Consider the following 24,559-nt stretch of genomic DNA (forward strand, 5'->3'; position numbering starts at 1 on the left):
CAGATCTCTGAAATTGGATTTTCTCACTCCACCAAAGCAGTGGGATTACGGGGTTTAAGGCTGGGTGCATCAGGGCACAAATGACCTGTGACTGAACTGCTTTTTCTGAATGCAGCCTCAAGGTGGGCAGATGAAGAGATTGGCGTCCCAGAGAGCTCCGGAGAGAGAAAGAAAGAAAGAAAGAAAGACGGACGGAGAGAAAGGCATGCAGGCAGGCTCCTTGAGTCTATATCTACTCAACAATTAAACTGATCCTGACTCAGACATCTTTTTTGGCTTCCACGTCTGGATTTCTGCTTCTCTCATGTCCATGGCTCTCACTCTCACACTCTCTCACTCCTCCGACTGTCCTCACAACTTTTGACTGTGTTTGATCTAATTCTAATCTAATGAATCTTTTGATCTTCCTCGCCTGACACTCAGACACATCCCAGATCTCTACATCCAAAAGTAGCTCAATTCGTTCTAATCCTTCAAATCTGGCCGCAGGTGAAGCAATTGATTGCCAGTGATGTGCAGAGATTTGGACCGTCTACCCCCATGCTTATGGGGTAATGAACTGTGGGACTCCTTTCCTTACCTTGATCCCACCACCCAAAAGCTATAATACCTGATAACAAATCTGGATCAGTTCCACTCGTATTGTTCAGACGAGGCCGAGCGCTCGCTGCAACATGAAGTGGAGGAGTATATAGCAGACAAAAAGTGAGAAATGAAGTGAGAAAGCAGGAGAGACAAGAAGCATAGAGAGTGCAACATAGAGATGTTGGCACGAAGGTAGTGGTATTCATTAGAAGAAGTCCACAGTGGCGGCTTAGTGAACTCTTAATTGGGGAAGAGACAGGAGTGGGGATGAGGGATCAATAGGGGCAGAGACGGGGTTCCAGCCCAATGAAATCAATCAGCCTCCAGCTCGGCATGGAGAATGCAGCCAATCAAAGGAAACGCGGCCCCGGGCTCCCGCTCATTTACCCTCCGAGTCAAACTTGATCAGGATCAGCCTGAACAACAGACAGACAAGCTCATTCCGGCTCATCTCAATCACAGGAGGACGTAGTCGTCGCTCAGTTGCTTTTATTTGTTAACGTTGGCATTTGATCTCGTTGCTCTGGAACGCTGTTGCAGTTTTAATGCAACTCTGCCAAGACCTCGACATTATTATAACTAATAAAGCATGATTCATTAGCACAGGAGCCCGGTACGGAAAGGAATATTAAATGAAACGCTGCCATATTTTTACTCCGCGGCTAAAAATAGTCTCGTCTTTCTCCTCTCTTTCTTTCTCTTCCTCTTCCTCTTCGCCTGGGTAATAGCCATCTTTCTGCCCTGTCACTTTTTGATGTATCATCCTCTTATTCACATCAAAGACAAGGCCAGGTGTTGAATTTTCTCTCAGTTGCCACGCTTGTCACACTGCCTTGTCACCCGCAGCCTGTTCCAATCTCCTCCCTTCTTCCTCCGCCTCTCTGCTTATTTATATTAAATCTGTCACTCCTTTATTTTAGCGAGGGGGGGAAAAGAAAGTAAATCACTTTTGCCATTTGCAGCCCGCGGTGTCTGCTGAATGCTGCAAGTTTATGTGGATGTCATCTTCGGCCAAATAAAACCCTGTCAAAATAAATGATGTCTCTGCTGTTTTGTATTGTTGTTGCACAAGTGACACCAACCCCCCTCCCCATCCTCTTTGTTGTGTCCTTGGTTTCAAATGTCTGTGTCAGTTTTGTGGTGAGCTGTCTAGGAATATACTTCACAGTGAGAAGAAAGCCTCGGCCGCTTTTTTTCCTTTCTTCTCCAGATGGATGGACAGACAGATAGACGGACACAGGTGTCCAGTCTCACCTCTCTTTGATGCCCATGAGTGGCTGGCAGAGCTGGCGCGCGCAGGGAGCAGCTGGGGTCAGAGACGTGTCTTGGCAGAGAGATTCATGTGGGCTCATAAGGTTCTCTGGGGTATTTTTAGCCTTGGTGCACATACCAAAGGGGTGCATGTGTGTGTGTGTGTGTGTGTGTGTGTGTGTGTGTGTGTGTGTGTGCACCACCACCATTTCACCAAAGACCACATGTGAAACATTAGATGCCCTGCTGTTGGTTCATAGAGGCTAAGGGGCTGAGATCTCCCGGCGTGGTTATGGATGGAGATGTTGGTCGGCGTGACGGTCGGTTGGCTCGGATGTTCACATGCCGGACACTGACACCTGTCAAATCACAACATGGATCAGACAGCTTCCACTCCTGTCAACCCCGTCTCGACAGGCAGACACAGGAGTAGGCCGTGTAGCTTCTAACGGCACAACTAGAGATGTGAAGACGGCGGTGTTAGATGGCAGCTTGATTGAACCAGCCGGGTGAAAACCCGCTGTTTTTCTGTACCTTGGCTGCCTCTTGACGCCTATTTTAAACCCACATAAGTAAGGATTTACTTGTCTGCCTGACTGGAAGCGAGCAGCGTTTACATAGCATTACAAACAGTAGCTGATTATTATCACAATCACTAAAAATGTCCTGGAGGGTGAGAGGTAATTATGTTAAAAACGAGACCACTTCTGCTCTAATTCTGGCAGAGGTCTAATTAAACCACCTCCTGAACTATTGGCTGCATCCTCAGGCGTCACATCAGTCAAATATGGATTTTGTCTTGTGTGAATAGTTCCAGATACATGCAATTACAAACCACGCAGACTGCCATGCCATGTGTGGTTGTTTATCTCCATATCCAACTGTGCGTCACAGTGTTTTTTGGTCTAAAACAGATGTGTCACCATCCTCAGGGTACATGTGAGGGAGGAGTGGTGACTGGGAGTGGCATCTGGGCTCACACTGAGTTTACTGCATCTTTTAGGGAGGACAGAGACAATACGGGGCAGCATCAGGCTGGGATGAATCAGACTGTGTGCCACATTTCATAGTATGAAAAGATGTTTAAAAAAAACAAAAACAAGCCTGAATGCTGTAGATATGAGATGTGTCTGGCTGTATTTGAGCTCCTAAGTGGAAGTTGCATATGTTCCAAGTATTCATCCACTCTGGACTTTGTGTTTGCTTACAGAACTTGGCAGTCAGAGGCTGATTTCAGTGGGAGAGGAGAACATCAGAGACAGCTTGTTTTAGAAAGGAAGGTAAGGCTGTGCACCTCTTGCTCACTGTGAAAGGCAAATCTCTCTCTGCCCTCTCACGTCTCCCTCGCACACATATTCAGAAATTATTCAGACCCCATCACTTTCTTCACATTTTCTTACGTTTCCGCCTGGTGCTAAAATCATTTCATTTCATTTTCCCCCTCGTCAGTCTGCACTCAACGCCTCATGATGACAAACAAAATTATAGACATTTTGCAAATTTGTTAAAAAGGTAAAAAACTGAAACATCGCATTGACGTAATTATGCAGACTGGTGGAGACGTGTCTGAATACTGCAAAAAAGGGGCCTTAACACTTTGTGAAGGCACTGCTTCCTTGATGTCCGTGAGTGGATGGAGGATTTGTTTTGTTGCTACAGCTACTGCATATTTTATCGTATTTGCATAGACACAGATGTGGATCGGTGCATGCAAAGTCGTGTCTGTGTCGGTGCAAGGTTCACTCCCCTCCGGTTCAGTCTGCCGCTGACCGATCCAGCATCTATTTTTTAGACCTCCTATCTTACCCACTTTCTGGGTATCACAGCTCCATCTAAGCAAGAAAAGTTGGTCGCTGATTATTGTTCCTGTTACCATGGATTCCCACAGATCTCGGAGGAAACAAACAGCGCAGCGGGCTACAGTCAACGTCAACACTTTATTTACTGTGGGGGATAGATCCGTCACCTCCAGAGGCGACTCATGAATCACACTGCTTCAGTCAGCCTCACAATCACATCACCTCATTTGATCTGCCTGCCAGTGATTAGCATTTCATTCTGCACAAACAAGAGGATGGTTTTTGTTGGCCCCACTGAGATAGAATCCATGATCAAAGCGAGCTGTGGGTTGTGCTGTGGCCACAGCAGATGCCCCCTCAGTGGCCGTCAGTCCAAATGGTAATTATGAGGAGATGAGAAAGGGGAGCGAAATGAAAGATGCAGAGAGGGGGGGGGTTTGAGGTGAGGCTCAGGGAAATAGTTTTGAGAATTAATGAGCGAGCAAGCTCCAAAGCTTAGAATTATTAAATCAATAGCTGAAAAATAGCCGTCAGTCGCTGTGGTTTTGGGCTGTAAAATAGCTTCATGTCTCTACTAAACAAGCAACGTTAACATAGGCCATTTTTCATGCTTTAAATCAGTATTTGGAGGCACTGAGTCCCAAAAAAAAGAAATGTTTTAGTGCAAACATGTTGCAAAGAGGAAGTAAATCTGCCAGATCTGGAAACGTCACCTCTGCAGGGCCAACGGCGTCCTGTTGGCTGTTTACCAGCAACATGCCTGTGCTGCTGCTGTGATCAGAGCCATCCTGTGTGAACGGTTGGGAGGCAGAGGAAGCAGCTCTCAGCACATGTGGGCACAAGACATAGACAGCTGTGCACAGCTGACTCATTATCACTTGCAAAACCATTAGTATGTGTGACTGTAATCAGCTCTCCTTTCTGATTAACAAATGACTCACAACAAACGTCTCCTAATATAGCTGTGATAGTTCAGCGCTTTGTTTGTGGAAAAAGAATGTGCCTGCCGACATAACTTTTTCTCGACGGAGCATTTGAGGGAGCTGAACTTTGATTTTCCTTCTTGTCTCCGTGACAGTAGCAGGAGCAGACAGGTGAATGATGCGCCTTTGGTAAGCTATTCTGTTTGAGGACTGATCTCCACTTCAAAACCCCAGTGTGAGGACAGCATTCACCTCACTCTTTCTTCCTCCTCTTCTTCTTCTGGCAGAGGGGGCCTTCGGCAGTGCAGGATAAAAACCAAAAGTCTTCAAGAGAAACTCTTCAAAGGCGCAGTTCATCTGCCGAGTGAAGACCTCATCAATTCACTTTTCTTCTCTTAAACCACTGTCCCTTCCACACAGCCCTGCTTGTTTGTGAGCAGAGTTATGTGATATTTTCTCATCCAGTTCTTGCAGCCGGTTGCATAAGGTGCTTTTGATATCTTGTGAGTGATGAAGGAATATCTTCCCCTTTTTCCACTTTGGGGGATTAGCTTGTTGTTGGTGACTTTTTTTCCTCACATCCTCCCTGGGGTATACAGTATGATGCACATTTTGGAGCTCTGGGAGAATTTTCCTGACCCTCATTTTCCACATCAGCAAGATGAAAACTGCCAGCCTGCTTCCGTGCCCCAGCCCGCCTTCTGCCCGCTGATTAGAAGTCAAATATTAAAGTGCTCTGTTGTGAGCTCGGCCTAATTGATTCTTTCCGCCGGGTGCACACAGAATGGGCTGACAGCAGGCGATACCAGGCTTTGTCAACATCGGGCATGTTGCCTGACGCTCAGGATGGCACCCCAATAAAGCCCCCTGTGAGTGTTGCCAACCTGCGGCGCCACAGACAGAGAGGCCGTCGGCACTCAGGCCAAGCTTTATAGTAACAACACAGAAGCAGCTCATTCTTTCGCTGTGTGTCAGCTCCCATCGGCTGGCTGGGAAGTTGGCTCTGTGTTTGTAAAGATGTGAGGAAAAGTGTGTTTGTATGTGTGTGTGTGAAAAAAAAAATCTCTTCTGCTCTCTTGCATAACCACTCAGTTAACTTAAGCTATCTGGGGCGACGGCGCTGAAAGGAGGTTTCATCTTTCCACAAAAGGCCATCTTCTTCTCGTCTTTCCCCTCTCAGCTCTCCTGCCGTTAAGATAATTGCTTTAATAGCTTTTAATCACAGCCGCGGTTAACAAGTAGCTTACCAAACACAGAACGACACCAAGTATGCCACCCCTGCCCACTCTTTGAAAAACGCACGACAGGTTGAAGCCTCGCATCATTTGCTTGGCAGTGTTTAACCCTCCCTTAACTACGATGTGGAGATAATTAATTGAACCCTGCTGTAAAACTGTCCCCCCCTTCTCTCCTCTTCAGACCTTGGCACTGTCGCTCTCCTGTCTGCTTACCCTATGAATTTACAGGCCATTTTATGTGCATCTAAAATTGGCTTTGCTCCCCATTTATTTTTAATGCTTTCCTAACTCACATATAGGAGAGCGTAACTGCAACCCTCGTGCTATACAACTCTCATTAAGTGTAGACATTCATCCACGACGCTTTTCTCATGAATCTGATTGACCTTTTCACTCAGTGCGATCCACAGTAAAAGGTTATAGGTGCCTATTAATTCCCCAGTGCTTGAGAAGCTTGGGTATAACTCCTGTCCTGTCTGATGCTTTATGTTGCAGCGGAGCCGACGGGAAGGTGCGATAGGAAGGTTTTTGAAGGCGTGTGGGGGGGTTAGGGTCAGAGAGAGCTGGCCGACGGTTTGGTAATGACTCTATTAGTGAAATGGGGCCACTCCACACTCTGACACAGCACTAATTACAACACAAGGGTGATGAACTTGATCAAAGCGCTGGGTAATTCATGTTTAATAGAAAAGAGGGAGAGGGAGAAGACGGAGAGAGCGCGTGACGGGGGAGAGAGAGCAGGTGTGTGCAGACTGAGCCTTTTAAAGAGGACAAAATCACAACATGTACTTTTTTCCACATGTGTAAATTCAATCTGTTCGGTATTTGAATTTTTCCCATCACATTTTTACTGTGACCGATTGCCAGCACAAGTCGTGGAATGGTTTCCCGACTGCTTCAGTAGTAAAGGCCACAGAAAAGTAATCACAATACCCCCCCATCCCCTTCCCCTTCCCCTTCCCCACCGCCACCTCCTCCCCTGAGCAATGCACCGAGCAAGGGGTTTCATTTCTACCTCCATCCTGTTACTTCACTGCTGTAGATCCCAGAGGGGCTCCAGCGGCTGAGCGGAGGTCATGATCACAACCACTGGGGGGCTGACAGCCGACTGCCTCGCTGACAGGCACCTAATGGAGGGCTAATAGGAGAGAGTGGAGTCCCTGAGACCACTGCTGTGACCTTGACATGAGCCCGTGGAGGCAGGCAGGTGGAGAGAGGGAGGAGGAGGAGGAGGAGGAGGAGGAGGAGGAGGAAAGGTGAAGTGCCATTATAGAAGCTGACAGGCAGGTGGTCGAAATATCTTTCTGTCCTCTCTTTCTCTCTGTCTGTTGATCTAAACTTTGCCTGCCTCCGCCGTCCAGTTAGTAGAACTGGAACTTCAACATAAAAGAGAGAAATTTAGCTTTACTCTCTCTCGGTGAGTCAGTGTGCGTGCGTGTGTGTTGGCGTGCGTCAGAATAAATGTTTAAATATTATTTCTCTCTCTCTACATATATATATTTATTACTGTTAGTTGTTATTTTAGCAATTCTATTTACTGGGAGTGTGTTCAAAGTATTTTCGTCTGTCTAAGTGCTGATAAATTATTCAGTGTGGGGAAAGAATTATTCGGATTATAGCAACTTGATCTTTACATGACCGAAATATGAATGAAAAGATTTTATTTTAAATGTAGAAGCAGATCTTTAAGTCTGAATAATTTTGACGTTAAGTCTGCTGCCAGTGGTGTTTTGAGCTTGATGACTTTGACAGTTCATTATGTCAGTTTTAATTATTTGCAAAGCAGGATTAGATTCATTAACTTTGTTAGTCCAGTCAGACAGCTGTCTCTTATTATATATCGACACAAAATGAAAGTGTGTGAAGTCTATGAACTGTGAAACACCGAAGATATATTATTGACCAGTGACTGAAATGTGACCATTTTACATCAACACTCACACATTCTGACTTCTTTTATACTCCTACATGAGTACATGAGTGTGTGTTGTCTATGTGTCTATGTATGAGTGTGAGAGTGAATCAGAGCGGTGGGGGGGGGTCAGACCTGCAGGGACAGCCAATAAGCATCATCCACTGTAAAGAGAGCGCCACTACCGCCTGATCAATCTGAGCTCTCATTAAAAGGCTGCCAAGCCCTTTGCAACCCGATACAATATCAATACTGTAGCACCACAGAGAGACCTCAAGAGCTGTCAGGCAAGCTGCTGGCAGCTTAACTGTCATTACCGGGCGGGCAGCATGCCAGAGACCCCCTTCATGGGCCACTTAGGCTCCCCCCGTGGTCTCAAACACAGGTCAGGACAGACAGATGGGCTGTCTGGGCAGCTGGCAGAGAGAGAGATGGATGCCGACCTGTAGAGGAGGAGACAGCTTGTGCTCTCACACAATATGGAGGGATGATGTGAGCTGATTGTGTTGACGGTGTGCAGCTACACATCACTGCGGTTTCACCTGGGGCTTGTTTGTTTGTTGTTGGTAGATTCTGTACCGGTCATTTTACAAAGGATGATTACAAGTGGCATCACTCATGTTTCTGTTTAAGCTGAGAAAAAGACAAAGAGTTTGGATTCAAAACAAAAAAAAAAGAAACCCACTCGCTGAATGATGTAGGTGTTGTTACAATCTGGGTTTTGGCACATAGCCCAAGATTCCTGCTGGGAAAACTACAAGCTCTGAATAGTGCTCTGTAGTGATTTCTGAGTCGAGCAAATGGGGGGGAATATAAGTGACCATACATAGAAAGCCTCTGTAATTCAGATCATTGTGTGGAGGTCTCCCCTCGGAGCTCTATTCTTAACCCCCTGTGTGGCTCCGATAGGGGAGGGAAGAATCGGTGTGTGCGTCTCTAAACCCCCAGTAATCCACCGACAAAAGGGCCAGGAGAAAGCCGGCGAGCAATGATGGGGGGGTTAGGACAGAGAATGGGAGGAGTGAAGAAGTAAACCTCTCCAACACCTCTCCAACCCCCAAGGGTGTGCTTAACACCAGATAAGATGGCCCCCGCCGCCACACGGTAAAATATCCCTCTGCTCTGCAGGGCCTCTCTAAGAGCCATTGTTTATCAGGCGACTGAAAGAATCCAGAGAGTCCAGAGAAGTGATCACTTCATGCTGCAGCTCGGCTGAAACTCACCGGCGGCATATTGATTTATCTGGGGTGTCTGGGATTTATTCAGCAGGTGGGCAGCAGTTGTTTACTGAAAGTTGAAACTGTTATTGTCTGTAATCATCATTACGTCAAGGCCATTAAGAGGAGTCCCCACTGCAGGTGCTAATTTGGGGATGGGAGAGGACTGGCATGTAATTAAAACACAACAAATGACAGCTTAAAACCTACGAGTCCTGTGAAACGTGATCTAATTTTACCGACAATGTGTGCAGTTCATAAATTAGAGGAAGCCTGTGTTGTTCAGAGAGGTAATTGTGTTATCCTGAGCAGATAAATATCACTCTGTGCACCCCAGTAATTTTCCTCTCATCAAGCCTTTTTTCACTGTTATGTTCTCTATCATAATTTGAGTGGTGTGTTTGATTTCTCTCTGGTGCAGCAGTTGTGCAATGTCAAACAGAAGTCAGTTGGCTGCACCGAGGTCTCAGCGAGGTAGTTAGGTCTGCGGAACAATGATCCCCGGCTGATTTGTCTGTAATCCATTTAGCTGAGATGTGACACACTGTAGGGGGGCTTTGCCTCTGGTCAATAAGTGCCAATAAGAAACAGCCATCACTCAGCGGGCTGCCCTGTCCACCAGCTTGCTCACTTGTTTCAGCTGTCAACCCCTGTCTCAAAGGAGCTGGCGATTGTGCCGCTCTTTTCGGACGCACCACAAATGGCTTTCCCATACAAATCTCAATAGGACAGGAAAGGCAAGGACACTCGCAGACTGCAAAGCAGCAGCGTTTCCCTCTGACGTTTGAATAAACCCATCTGAAGTGAAAACAGCTAGGTATTTACAAAACACCATTGACAGTTGCTCATTCTCTCAGTCTTAAACCCCTGGAGGTGGGGCCGTTGGGGGGGTTGAACCCGAGTCGGGGACAATCGGGGCTCTGTTTGTGTTTTCTCTAACACCTCCGTGTTCTCTGTGGGCTCTCATGAAGCGTAGCGCAGGGGTGCAGTGGAGGAGGGGTAAATGTCGTGACCCTGCCGTGAAGCCCCCCCCCCCCCCAAAAAAAAAAAACCTGCAGACCACCACGCTAGCCCTACATGCCACCCGGTTGCTGCTGGAGACAAGAGAGCCAGGGAGAGCAGGGTGGACGAAATGTGAATGAAAGTGAAATTTTTGGCATTTTACGATGAGATGAAGCTCCAAAAAACAATCTTTACTGCCGCCGCCGCCGCGGGAACTGACGTTGTTGTTTGTGACGTGGCTGAAATCCAAGCTCATTATGAGGAATATCTTCACTGATAGTTTGTTCAACCAGGAGGAGACAAAAAGGCAGACAGTAGCTGCGTGATGCCCCTCTATGCTGCTACTGCTGCTGCTGCTGCTGCTGCCGCATGCGGCCAAACAGTTTGAGAACAATACAACAATACGAAGCTGTTCATTTCCTCCAGATTCACAGATAATTAGTCGAACTGCTGTGCTCTCTTTTTCCGGCCCCGCGTTGAAGGAGAGAGAAATTTAAAGTCTTGATAGGCAGTGTGGGTGTGTTCGTGTGTCACTCCGCCACTCTGCCTGCATGTGTGTGTACGTGTGGTGTGCATTTGTGCGTGTGTGTGTGCTTGTACATTTATAGTCAACAGAGGAGACCTCGGGAGTCTGTCAGAGCTCTTTGTTCTCCACTGAGAACACATCATGACTGGGCCTTTTGTCTGAAATGACACCATCATACAGTCGCTTTCTTTTTCTACCTACCTCTCTTTCTCTCTCTCCCTTACTTTTATTTTTACCACCAAACTATTTGCCCAGCTTCCCATCACTCGCTCTCGTTTGGAAACCATTTTAAAGATAATGGTTGCAGAAGAGATGGAGGTGATTTTTTTCTCTCCTATGTCTGGGTGTAGACACGATCTCTAACTGTGTGAGGAAGTCTTCCAAAATATAGCGTGACTACCTGGAGAGGACAGTTTCCCTGTGTGTGTGTTTGGCATTTATAATTTAGCAGTTTATGTGTTTATTGCCCTACTTCCATGTTGCTTTCCCTTACAATACCACTTCATGAATATTATTTGCACCATAAGTCACTGAAACGCAAAAAAAAATCGTGGAGCACAAAACACGACACATGTCGAATCTCAGAACTATGAGTGAATTACCTTCGCGCTTAAACAGTCTCCACTGATCTGGGAAGGATGTTCACACAAATTTTGGATCCTGGCTTCGGAAAATTGGCTCCCACTCAGTCACAAGCACATGAGTGAGGTCAGACACGGATGTGGGCTGATGAAACGGGTTCGCAGTCACTTCTCAGCTTCATCCAGAGGTGTTGTAACAAGATGAAGTCAGGAACCTGTGCAGAAAAAAAACCAAACAAACCAATTTTGTTATGGCTGAAATATCATTGTATTCTGCAGCGTTATGATTTCCCCTCTCACAGAGCCCACACCCCTCGTCTGAATCATTAGAAAAGGCGAGCCCAGGGAAATTAACAAATAAATGGAACGTACATGTAAGATAGGTTGCTGTGTGTGTGTGCGTGCGTGCGTGTGCGCGTGCGTGTGTGTGCGTGTGTGTTCCAGCCAGAGCACATCACAGCTTCACCCCTTTTTCGCAGGGCAACAGACTCGCTGCAGGATTAATGATGTGTTAAGTACTAAAATTACACTCATTCATATTTCACTGTCTAGGCAGCGCATTCCACACAGTATTAAAGGTTAAGGAAGAATATAAAGTATAAACAAGAAAGGAGACACGCATAAATGTGGAGGCAAGCAGTTTAACACTAACTGCGGAAAGAAATATTTCACACTCGAGCCTCCTCATCGCAGCAGAAATCTCATTTTCTCACTTTTAAAGTGTAACCACTGCTCTTTTGTGTCTGCGTATTCAAACAAAATGACTATGCAGGTTCTCACTGTCATCTTAGAACGCCTGCCGAGTGCCAAGCTTATCAGAACCTGAGGGAAATCTAAATTAAATCTTCCCCGTGAATGGGATCAGCCTCTGCATTATCTCTTGTCATTCTCCACTATTAAAGTCAGTTATTAGGAAGTAAAGGTATATTTGTCAAAAAAAGAGCGTGCAGGTCGGTGCTATTTTAAAACCAAAGCGTGTCTGGAGTGTTATTGAACAGGAGGACAGCCTGAGACCAGAGAGTTTGGACAGACGGTGCTGACTTGTTAAAGGAGGCATAGTTTAAGATGTCGTCACCCATCATTAATAACTGATAAGCCGTTCGTTTAGACATCATCAGAGCAGATCATATGGGATACAGCTGTACCACAGGGACGCTCAAAGCACCTGTCATGACGACAGAACTGGTGATGGACCAGTTAATGCAGCTTAAATCTACACAAAGCAGGAACAAAGAAACATACAGCACTGAGCACGTGCTTTGACATTTTGGTACTATATATATGACATTGACGAGACTGATTGAAAGCAGTGACTTTGCTGCTGTGTTTCTCCACATGGTTTGATCCAGTTTTTCCGGTGGCTGTGCAGAGATTTGCTATTATAGAGACAGAGAGAGAGAGAGAGAGGGTGGTAGATGAAGGATGGCACCAAACCATGGTTCTTATTATCATGAAAAAGGCATTCCATACTGTATTGAGAAGTGCAAACTCCTCCTTTCACTACTCACACACACATGCATGCACGCGCACACACACACACACACATACACACATAGACTTCTCTGAGAGAAAGTTACTCTCACATAGATGCATGCCGTTGCAGGATTTGCATCTGAATGACAACTTTTGTTGGTAAATTCAAGGGTCCTTAGAGATTTTGCACATTCTGTTCAGAGAGAGGCAGACCAATGGGAACAAAGTCACACATTAGCAAAGCCCTGCCAGCCTCAATTATGACCAAAGGGATTGGCTTGATAGTGCTGCAGCAGACCACATTCAGAACTGGATGTGTCTATTTAAACTTTCCTGGCCACTTCCTTTATGTTCTCCAGCAGCAGAATACAGCGGATGGCAAATTCCTGCGTTGAGAGTGACGCAGAGGAGATTCGGAGGTTTTCTGCTCTCGCATTCTGTTTTATTCTGTTCTGTTTTATATGGAAGCCTTGGTCTTTGAATCTAGTTTTCATGTTTGGGAAAAATCCATCTGCAATGGATGTGCACAAGCTTTGTTCTCTCCCGACTGTATGCCTAGAGGTTCTTTCCCTTTCTTACACTTTCTCCCTCTTTTTCGCTCCTTCTTTCTCTCTCTCTCTCGCTCTCTCTCAGAACATTTGTGATAGAGAATCCAGGAGTTTGGCTGCAAGCTTGTGGGCTTTCGCCTCCATATTTCATATGCATTATGAGACACCACTGATTAAATTGCAAGTGTATGCCATGACTCGTCCTCCTTCAATTTGTAATAAATGTCTGCTTTTTCTCCCTCGGTTTTCTCATTTTCTGTCTGTGTTTCTTTCCTTCTCAGGGGGCTGCAGATTGGATGAATCAGACTTTACGCCTGTTTCAAAGCCGAAGGTGTTTTATTTATAGGGAAAAAGTACATTAACGCCTCTGTGAAATCTTTGGAAGATTTATCAAGCGGCTTCCTCGCTGCCTCTCAGCTTCCTCACAGCTTCCTCACTGCCTCACTTGAACTGTTGAGACTCGATGCTCAGGTGTGTGTTGTTGGGCAGTTGTAACGCATCTGTCTCTCGATCCGGTGTGTGTTTTCATCCCTCCACTCTCGCCACCGTCTTACCATCATGCCCATGCTGTGACATGGCTAGCTCTGTTGTCATGGCATTTATAATTCAGTCCTATCAATAAAAGATGTCCGGCATTAAGTTTTTATCTGGTGATGCTGCGCTGCTGTCTCATAGAGACTCTTTACAAGCGAATGACTGAGGAGCAAAACTTTCCTCTTCTGTTCTGACTTCCAGGCATCACTTGGCATTAGTATAACCTTAGATGATCCTCAGTCCTCAAACATGCTTTTAGAAGCTTATTCCCTATGATCTCATATTCCGCCAGCTTACTCCCCAGCCCTTCCTTTTCAAGCCCCCAGCCTTTAATGAGTTTTGCTGAGAGTTATATTTACTCATGTTGTCTTGTGCTTTTGTCTAAAGTGCAAAAAATTCCTCTTTCATTCTGTCTTATCCGGCTGAATCAGCATTGTCGTTTCGCAGTTCACTTAGTGCAAAGAGCTGATGTGGGCAGAGCTTTGTCAGGAGAACGAGCTCTAAATCATCCCAGTTTACAGAAACAACATGGCTTGCCTTGCATTATGAATGTGTACAAACCATCACGCTGGTCATGTTATTGGAAAATGTTAAGAGCTTGGCTAAGGACTGCGGTTTCCTAACGGTTGTCCATCTCTGTTTTTCCATCTTTGTTTTCCCCCACACATCTTCAAGGTATAATGGCTTCTGTCTGTTCGAACGTTATGCTTTTCCTTTTTTGTTGTTGTTGCCGTTTCATGTAGCATCTGCCACACTGAGAAATAAACAATGCGTGTAGATAAAAGAGAGAGGAAAGAGAGAGCAAACTGGAAATAAAGGACTGTATGTGTCAGTTATAGAGCTGATAAAAGCCTGAAAATCCAATTAGTCCTCGGTATCTGGGGGAAGGACGAAAGCCTCATGGGAGTAATGTCAGGAAGTATCCACCACCGTAGCATGTCAATAACACAGCATTTACATACTTGGCTATTGATAGTTCAGCATGTAAAATCGAGCTGGATGTTTTCTGGTAAATCAGGACTATATTTGGTATTCTGGTCCTTGATGGGTTTTGCCCACATCAGCCATTTGAAGAGAGGAAAAAAAAACAACTATCAAAGGGGAGGACTGTACCTTCCTCTCCTCAAACTGGAGGACCAGCTTAATGGCAGCACACTGGACCTTTTCCTTATTCACAGTGTGGATGATGTGTGCTGGAATCCATTTTGGTGTCGAGGTAATTACCGGTGGTTAAATGTGTGTCCTTTTTTTTCTTTTGCCATTTTCGGTCCTGTGGATCTCCTCGTTTGCTGTTGGTGTCTTCTTTTCCTGAGAGAAAAGGCAGAGAGAGAGCACCAGAAAAGAGCAAGGACAACTTCAAGACTCATAGCGCCTCGAGTCAAAGCTCATGTGCTACTGCTCCCCCCCAGGGAAAAGAAGCACATGCCCTGGCAGCGGGAAAGCAGAGCAAACACAGCTGCTGTTGTACATTTTATTTGTATGCATGCGTGTTATGCACACACACGCTCGTCTTTGGTGTGTATTTGCGTGTGTAGGTTTGTTCCTTTTGTGCAAATGGAGGACATGTGTAGGTGTTTGTGCGATATGGAAGACCCACAATCTGGACACAACAGTGTAGGCCAGGGGGAGACGGGCAGTTTTGTATATTCAACTCACACTAACTTCATCTGCTGTGACTCTGTGCATCATGTAAAGTTCCTCTTGTAATCACCACTTCCCTTAGATGTTGGATGTATTTTTTAGATTTCTGCCTCCGATGTCGTCATCCCCGTCTTTGATAAGCACATCAGTTGTGTACGTCTGCACACAGGCACCGGTGCATTTGTGTTCACTTGCTTCTGCCTATCCCCCATGGTTGAACTATTTTCCAGCCCAGGTTGTTGTTGTTGTTGTTACAGGAGGAGCTCCATGTCCCAGCAGAGAGAGCTCGCACTTATGTTGTTGTTATTGTCTTCATCTTCAAACAAGGATTGCTCCGGCCACGTACTCCTCATGGACTCACAAAACGCACACTCGTGTTCACACCCCCCCCCCCACACCTCTCTGTGACAGTGGAGCGTCTCACAACGGCGGAGGAATATTCACTGCTGCTTGTAAACCGTGTTCGTGATGATTACAGCCGTGGGAGTGTGTGGCTATACTCTGATGATGAAATAGGCACAATCGATCAGTATTTCCTTTTAATAATTTATATGACATCTAACAGCTCGGTAAAATGAATGTGGAGTAAAAGAGCTTTATTTAATTAAGCCTGCTTTGATTTAAAATCCCTTTATTAATATGCATGTTCCATCTAGTCTTTTAATTGTCATTGTTAAAAGATATATATTGCAATGACTCTCATTTATACGACAGGCTCTTGCTTTATGTTCTGAGGTTTAGATAAGGAGTGAATGTGGCTGAAGAGCAGCTTCACTTTCACCTTTTGCTTTGTTTTGTCTCAGCGTGTATAAATCCTGGAGCTCAGATTTGTCCTCAAGACTTAAAAAAAAAAAAAATCAGGTGACTACTGCTGGGTGTTTGCAGGGAAGCATAACCAAGGGTTGCCATGGTAAACTCAGAGGGGATATAGTGTTAATGAGGAAGAGTTATTACAGAGCTAATAGGATTGTACTGTAATTTTGGTTAACTGCGTGTAGAGATTAATTCAGAAAAAGCTCTATTTAACACATACTTCACTCTAATTGTTTTGTTAAACTTTCACAAGGAGAGTGGAATTTGTAATTTCCTGCACATCTAGAGGCAGTTTGCTTCCACTGACGTTGGTGATATTGCACCAATTATTTTTCCTGCTTCCATTTTTCGCAGGTACTTGAGTATTTTCTCTGTTCCCCGCTGTGTGTTGATTTGGTATCATGAGAAGTCTGTGTTATCTAAACCTCTAAAACAGGAGTCTTTTTTTTTGTGTGTCTCCTCTCTTTGTTGCGCTGCTCACTGACCCTTGTCTTCATTTTCCTCCTCTCATCCCCTCTTCCTCTGTCTTTTCTCCTTCACCTCTGCTCCCTACCCCTCCTCCCACCCCACCTCATTCCTTACATCCACCCCAGCCCTCTCAGGGGGGAGGAGAGGCCTGAGCTGGCCCTGGGCCCAGGCCCATTAGCCCCAGCCTGGCAGCCATGTGCTCATCACCAGAGATCATTACACCCAGCCAATGACACCACTCTAATGCATCATTAATGATTGATTAACGAGCTGAGATCAGCCCAAACGGGTGCATTTGTACGGAAGAGCACCCTGTAATGGCAGCGCAAGGATTGCATCTGCTATTTTTTACCGCGTCTCGTGTGTGAGTGTGTGTCTTATTTTCATCAGTCTCTCTTTGTGCCTTGACTCTCAGGTTGAGTGAGGAAGCCGCAGACTCCCCGTGTGTGAAACGAAGAGCCGAGGAGGTGACTGTGACTGCAGGGTGGCGCGATGGCAGGGCGGGTGCTCTCCGCCCCTCTCCCTCTCCCTCTCCCTCTCCTCCTCCTGCTCCTCCTGGTGGGAATGCTCCCCGCGGCCCAGGGCTCCGGCTACCTGTCTGGGTATCGCCTCAGGTCTCGCCTCCAGAGGGATCGCCACGCCCGCAACATCCGGCCCAACATCATCCTGATTCTGACTGACGATCAGGATATAGAACTGGGTAAAAGACTGTTTCCTCTATTAATCCTTTCCTGTTTGTGTGTGTTTGTGTGTTTGTGTATCTGCCTTTCTCTGTTTGCTTTGTGTCCAAGCCCCATGGGTATGGATATTCTCTCCATGTGTATCCAACAGCATCAGCAAGGGAAAGTCAGCCTAATGCTGCCTCTTGGCACCATAACAACTGGTCCACTCAAAGTCATGTGCTCCCTTTGCCAACTCCTCCATTGCTGGCATGAAATGAGGGCGGCCTATGGCTTCCATTGTGCGGGTGCCAAACGCTGGCCATCTCCCTACCCGCTTAAGTCCTTTAGCGGCGTATTGGACTGGAGTGGCTGCATAATGGCCTCGGTGACACCCTTTGTCCTCCTGTGATCGCTAGTGAGAAGACTCTCATTGAAAAGCAGGAATTTATGGTCAAGCATCTGTTTCCCCAAACAATCACCATCAGCCTGAAAAGCTTTTAGTACACAGGAATCCAAATGGGTTACACTTTACCAAAAAGATTTATCCCCTCATTTACTACCCCCCCACCTTTTCTTTCGCCATGTCCATAATGGTTTTTGCTCTTACCCCCTCATGCCCTATGTTTATATTTTGCCCTTTTCTGTTTTCCTCGCTCACTCCTCTCTAACTGTTTTATATCCGTCTGTGTCCCTTTCATTAAAATCCACGGCCTTTGAATCGCCTCCACCCTTCCATCCCTTCATACAACCCCAACGCCCCGCCCCACCCGACTCTCTCTCTCTCTCTCTCTCTCGCTGTTCTCTCCCAGGCTCGATGCAAGCCATGAACAAAACCCGGAACATCATGGAGAAGGGCGGCACGCATTTCTCCAACGCCTTCTCCACCACGCCCATGTGCTGCCCGTCGCGCTCCTCCATCCTCACCGGGAAGTACGTGCACAACCACCACACCTACACCAACAACGAGAACTGCTCGTCGCCCTCGTGGCAAGCCCACCACGAGCCGCACACCTTCGCCGTGCATCTCAACAATTCTGGCTACAGAACAGGTGAACGCTTCAAGTCTGAACCGAGTCGCTACACACACACACACACACACACACACACATAGTTTAAGTTGAGAGTTTCACAGATTTACTGTCGCTCGAGGACAACATTAACATACTGCTCGCCTGTTCCTCACTCAGCCTTTTTTGGAAAGTATCTGAATGAGTACAATGGCTCCTATGTGCCCCCTGGCTGGAAAGAATGGGTAGCACTGGTGAAGAATTCACGCTTCTACAACTACACCCTCTGCAGGAACGGAGTTCGAGAGAAACACAGCAGCAGCTACTCAAAGGTATTGATGCGTTTCTCTCTCCCTGGGAGATAAACCTACCTTCACTGAGTGACAGTAAAAGCCAAGCACATTACTTTTACATTCATTTTAAAAGCATCATTTTACTAACTATCTTTTAATTGAGATTACTTGATAGTTTGGGACTTCTAAATGTGAGGCACAAGACGTTTAGTTTATTTATAATGGAAAAGACATGGCTGAATATTTCCCTTGACGTAAATGAATCAAAAATAATGTTGTTTTTTTCTAATTTGAAAGCAAGGTAAGGGGATTAAGAGGAAAATAAGAATTTAAGGGAATGAAGTATGATGAATCCTTTGTGGGTCATTATTCATTTAGCAGATTTTGGGATTATTTTTGGACACACACAAGTCAGTGACGGGCTCTGACCCGGCACAGCAAGGCCTTGACGTCTGCTCTTTTAGTCTCCTCTGTCACTCATCCAGTGCCTGATGGACAATGTCTGCCCGCTCCACAGGACTACCTGACAGACATCATTACCAACGACAGCATCAACTACTTCCGTATGTCCAAGAGGATGTACCCTCACCGCCCCGTCATGATGGTCCTGAGCCACGTTGCTCCGCACGGTCCGGAGGACTCGGCGCCCCAGTACAGCTCCGCCTTCCCCAACGCATCGCAGCACATGTAAGAAAAAAATTAGGGAGCTTCAAAGAGCAAAAACAAACATAAAATGGATGTAATTCACCAAGCTGAGAGCGTCGGATTGTCTGGGGATGTTACGTGGTAATAAATTCACAAATGCACAAATAAGGGGATTTGGATACAACTGCCTTTGCCTCTTTGGTGTAAACCAATTTGGTTTTATGTGGGACAAAGCTGACAGGCAAAAGGGTAAATTTTTACATTTTCACATTCACAGCTATTTGCTTTCATATGAGTCATCCACATTCACGCTTCCTTTCATTTGACCCAGAATGACACAAATTCCATAATCTCAGCTCGATCTTATCTTCCTGTGCCTGCAGTACGCTTTTGGCAGCCGAGCCCTCTCCGCCCTCTCCCTCTCCACAGCCAGTGTTTCACTCTGGTTTATTTGGCTCATGTGTTGTTCACATTAGTGCTACCACCATAATGAGCTCTGCTAATTTGTACCATTTTGTCAGTCGTGATCAAAGAGGTATAAATAATGTATGTTTAATGCATAGGTAATTATGTAGGAGCACACACTACACTAGAAACACACATGTAACATATGAGGCTTTGTCTTTTCCACTGTCCGTGCCTCTGACTGGCTCTCTCCTGCCTCTGGCTAATGGCAGACCTGCTATTGGCCTCGAGAGACAAATCCAAGGCCAGTAATGAGACAGCAGTTTCTGCCCGCTCGCTCCAGAACCTCACACACTCTCCTCCTGCTTCATCTAATCCCTCCAGCATCATTAACCTGTGCCACACGGGCTTTATACACAGAATATTCAGAAAATTCAGCCCGTGTGTCTTTGTACAAACTTTTAATTGCTCTTTCTCCATAAATTTGCCCATCCCTCGGGTGATGTATTCTGAACGCGCCTGCGCTGGCTACTCCTCTCACTCCATATCCCTCTGCCATTATCAACCATATGAAGAGAAAGAGAGAGAGAGAGAGAGGCAGTAAAAGTCTGGCACTCCTCCGGTGATAAACCTTCTTCTCACCTTGGCACCTTACAGACATATCCTCACACTACATCAGAGCTCCCACTGGCTGTGCAAGACATTAGCATTTCTAGAAAGTCCAATCGATCCACTTTAAACCTTAAATATATTTCTTCTAGGATCCCATTAGCCATTTAGCAGTGTTTATTCTCAAATAATTAAAGTTCCATATGGCTTGAAGTTAAATATTGATCAAACTGTGCTCACTGCGCACACGGGCCTATCGATTGCTGCGCTTTGCATTTTACATGGTGTGTGTAACCTGCAGTTTAGCATTGTATAAACAGTTTTCTGGCTACTTTGGAAAGAGGAGGATGAAAGCGGGCAGATATGATTGCTGTGAGTGCATAATGTAACTGTGCACACACTGGCACATTCTCCGTAATCCAATTTACAGCAATAGAATAGGGAAACTACACATGTAGAGATGGGAAATAATCACCTGAATGCGATTGTATGGTGAAATATGACATGTGCTGAAATGAATCATGTGCTTTGCTGTGTGTGATGGAAAAGAGGCCACAAAAAATAAATGCTTTTTTTTTTCGTCTTTCATTTTGAAGTGTTTCTATCCTCCTCTGCTTTCAGAACCCCCAGCTATAACTATGCCCCTAATCCAGATAAGCACTGGATCCTCCGCTACACAGGACCCATGAAGCCCGTCCACATGCAGTTCACCAACATGCTGCAGCGCAGGAGGATGCAGACCCTGCTGTCTGTGGATGACAGTGTGGAGAAGGTAGGTGGACCTGCAGGCAGACAGACATATGGTCAAACACAGAAGCGCACACACAGACACACACATACATACACACAGGCACTTAAATGCACCAGACGCGCTCACATTTCATCTGACAGTCTTGGGTCCTGAGAGATCTGTGCTTGTTCTGACTGGGGTTGTGTAATGTATTCACTGACACACTTGGTAAATTGTTCAATCCCCTTTTCCTTGAAACTGGCACAGGAGACTTGAGCTATCAAACGTGACGTGTAACTTTTTTTACACTCTGTGAGTGTTTGATGAATTATATCCTCCGTAGATGTACAACATGTTGATGGAGACTGGGGAACTGGACAACACCTACCTCATTTACACCTCAGACCACGGCTACCATATTGGCCAGTTTGGCCTGGTCAAGGGCAAGTCAATGCCATATGAGTTTGATATTCGTGTTCCCTTCTATATAAGAGGACCTAATGTGGAGCATGGCGCCATGTGAGTATTGTCCATCTGTCTATCTATATCTCTGTATGTATATATGCATAGCTATGTATATGTATATGTATCTCTTTCTGGTAAATAACATTCAAAAATATCATTTTATTCTTGCTTCCCTGCAGTAATTCTCATGTAGTGTTGAACATCGACTTGGCACCGACTATGCTGGACATGGCCGGAGTTGATATCCCTGCAGAAATGGATGGCAAGTCCATCCTCAAGCTGCTGGACACAGAGAGGCCAGTCAATAGGTGAACACACTCATCAGTTATTCTGCTCGCTATCTTGGCGTTGAATTGAAAATCGAGGTATGGCATTGCAGATTAGGTTCAGACGTGACAAGATGTAATTTACCAGGACTTCATAAAGTTTTTCTGAATCTCTGCACTCTGTGATATTTTTTGAACCTTATCATATCTACAATCCAAATACCAACATGTAACACCACTTTCTTTTCAGTGTGTACAAGGGTGGCATTTGAAAATGGTCTGTGTGCTTGTTCAGTGCAAATATCACGGACTGGTTTGACAGGATTTTTTTTAATTTCTTTTTGCTCATTTCCAGGTTCCAGTTGAGCAGGAAGGGAAAAACATGGAGAGATTCTTTCCTTGTGGAAAGAGGGTATGTTCCTTTGATCGATGTCTTGCAGGACATGTTCACATCCCAGACATTGTCTCCTGGTGACACCAGGCTCCTCGTCTTTGGCTGGCTGAAAAACAAAACTTCATGTTTTCCTGTTCTTTCAGGAAGCCTCCACACAAGAGAGCTGATGGGAAGGAAATGGCCCAGGAGGAGAACTTCCTGCCAAAATACCAGCGGGTGAAGGACCTGTGCCAGAAAGCAGAGTACCAGACCTCCTGCCAGCAGCCAGGACAGGTATCTAATCTGCAGGAGCCAACAAAGACAGGTTATTAAAGTATGAGGAGAACAACATGGAGTGTAGGTCACACAGGGTGATAATTTACAATCTGCCTGACAGTTTCCTGAGAATAATACACAGTCATTGTGCTCTTAGGGCTCCATTTAACATCAAAGTCTTTTTTATAATCCTTCAAAATTAAGTGCACTGAGTATGACATGTGTTTGCATAAGTGTACTTATGTGGATAAAGAACCGTTTGATTTGCTAAGAAATCTGGGTAACACTTTATAATAAGTACACACTATTAAGCATTAGTTAAGCATTAAATACTGAATTCATCATTTATATAACACACAAATACTCATTAGTAAACACAGTTAAACAATTTTGACTCATCTCTCTCTCTGACATTTTTTATTTATAAAGCTTTATTGCAGACACAGTCCACATATTACATCATACAGTAGCCTATAAATAAATAGTTAAAAGAAAGGAAAATACAAAGATTAAAAAAGCAGTAATTGTATTTATAAACTACATACTAATGACTATTAATGCGTTATAAATGAAGAATTCAGTATTTATTCATGCTTAACTAATGCTTAATAGTGTGTACTTATTATAAAGTGTTACCGAAATCTGAATAAAAAGCCTGCAGTGCACAGTAGTGTGACTGAGAATAACCCCAGGAAGGACATTTTTAATCAAATGGGTTTTGTGCATCAAAACTGGTGCTGTGCTATAGCCTGAAGACCTGTTATCGACATATTTCCTTCTGCTTTATTTTCAGAAATGGCAGTGTGTAGAGGACCCGACTGGCAAACTGAGACTGTATAAGTGCAAGGGTATGGCTAGTCTCTATGCCCCACGTATGCAGGCTCTGATGGCCAGCGGTGCCTCCCAGCTGTCTCTAACACCCAACCCTGACGGCTGTAACTGTGGTGATGTAGGCCTCAAAGCATCAGTCCTGAAGAGAAAGCGGCTGTTCGCCAAGAAGAGTGAGTCGGTCCTGCTGCCACTCACATGTGCCATTGTTCTGGAAGTTATTAATAGATGTGATTTTGCTCAGAAAGACATTTGTTCTTTACTTTGAAATGTCCTTGCTGTAGCCTACAAAGCCTTGCCAAACAGGGCCATTAATCTCAAGCTAAAATAGCCAGCTTTTGAAGTATTCATGAGATGAGATGTACTGTATGTGTCTGTGCTGCCATCAAGTGGTGGGAAAGAGCGGATAAGTGAGCCTTTAATCACACGGCCGTGCAAATAAATAAATACAAAACCTTGTAAATTATTCATGGAATGTGAAACCGGTTGCATGAAACATCTATTGATATCATCAGTATTTTTTGGTCCGGTGGTGGCCTTCTCTTGTCCACATCATCATATATCCTGATCTGCAGAATCAAAAACACATCCCTCTTTTTCCATCTCATTCAGATTCCTCTGTCTCATCTTATTCAGAGATGAAATCCAGTAAGGGTGTCTCTAAGAAGCGGTGGGCTCGTTCCGTATCGTTTGAGCTGGACGGCGACCTGTACGCTGTGGACTTGGAGGAGGGCTACCAGCCGCTGGCGTCCAGGAACGGCAGCTGGATCGGAGACCAGAGGAGAGGAGTGGTGAATGAGGAGGATAATGAGGAGTTCAGTGGGATGGGGGTCACAGCCAAACCCACCACCAGTAACAGACTCACACCACCTGCTGCTCTAAAAGTCACTTACAGGTGTGTGTAATGTGTATGCTTAAAGAGGAGAGAAATAACTTGTCAGGAAATAGTTTAGACTGCAGATGGTTGATTTTTTTTTAGTCTGACTAATATGCTTGTTTGTTTCCTGCAGGTGCTCCATCCTTATGAATGACACAGTTAAGTGTGATGGAGGACTCTACAAGTCCCTCCAAGCATGGAAAGACCACAAACTACACATCGAGCATGAGGTACTAATACATTTCTCTCCCTCATTCCCCGCATCTCTCAGGATGATTAGTGGTTCGTGGTGCATAACGAGGTTTGCGTGACTGTGTGTTTGCTCCTGTTGCACTTAGATTGAAACACTGCAGACCAAAATCAAGAACCTGCGTGAAGTAAAAGGTCACCTGAAAAAGGTGCGGCCAGAGGAATGTCAGTGCGACACTCCAAGGTGAGATTTTTCTTCATGACCACACCACCATCACCACTAGCAGCAGAGTGATATCTATCATAAATGTGACTCTTGTCTTTTGTATTTCCAGTTATCTCCTAAAGAATAAAGAAGTTTTCAAGCTAAATGCAGGACGCATGCACTCACTGAGGTAAAGATTTACATAATGTGATAATGAC

At 45.3% G+C, this 24,559-nt stretch overlaps 1 protein-coding gene across 7 annotated transcripts in view; it reads left to right on the plus strand.

Moving 5' to 3' along the window:
* The window catches only part of sulf2a (sulfatase 2a), a 45,330-nt gene that overhangs the window by 17,263 nt on the left and 3,508 nt on the right, over window positions 1-24,559 (plus strand). For 3 of the 7 annotated variants that reach the window (XM_085776258.1, XM_085776256.1, XM_085776261.1), the window contains exons 2-16: window positions 3,047-3,116; window positions 16,927-17,211; window positions 17,983-18,222; window positions 18,361-18,512; window positions 18,991-19,160; window positions 20,754-20,904; window positions 21,206-21,381; window positions 21,507-21,635; window positions 21,949-22,005; window positions 22,131-22,260; window positions 23,036-23,243; window positions 23,683-23,965; window positions 24,081-24,177; window positions 24,286-24,380; window positions 24,472-24,531. In XM_085776258.1, coding sequence (XP_085632384.1) covers window positions 17,004-17,211; window positions 17,983-18,222; window positions 18,361-18,512; window positions 18,991-19,160; window positions 20,754-20,904; window positions 21,206-21,381; window positions 21,507-21,635; window positions 21,949-22,005; window positions 22,131-22,260; window positions 23,036-23,243; window positions 23,683-23,965; window positions 24,081-24,177; window positions 24,286-24,380; window positions 24,472-24,531 — 2,156 coding nt within the window. In that variant the 5' untranslated portion in view covers window positions 3,047-3,116; window positions 16,927-17,003. The remainder of the gene's footprint in view (window positions 1-3,046; window positions 3,117-16,926; window positions 17,212-17,982; window positions 18,223-18,360; window positions 18,513-18,990; window positions 19,161-20,753; window positions 20,905-21,205; window positions 21,382-21,506; window positions 21,636-21,948; window positions 22,006-22,130; window positions 22,261-23,035; window positions 23,244-23,682; window positions 23,966-24,080; window positions 24,178-24,285; window positions 24,381-24,471; window positions 24,532-24,559) is intronic. The other 4 variants (XM_085776259.1, XM_085776262.1, XM_085776257.1 and 1 more) reach the window with 3 other exon arrangements.

Source organism: Trachurus japonicus, chromosome 5 (genome assembly GCF_045865225.1).
Source record: "Trachurus japonicus isolate A0001 chromosome 5, Traja_1.0".
In the NCBI taxonomy this organism is placed as follows: domain Eukaryota; kingdom Metazoa; phylum Chordata; class Actinopteri; order Carangiformes; family Carangidae; genus Trachurus; species Trachurus japonicus.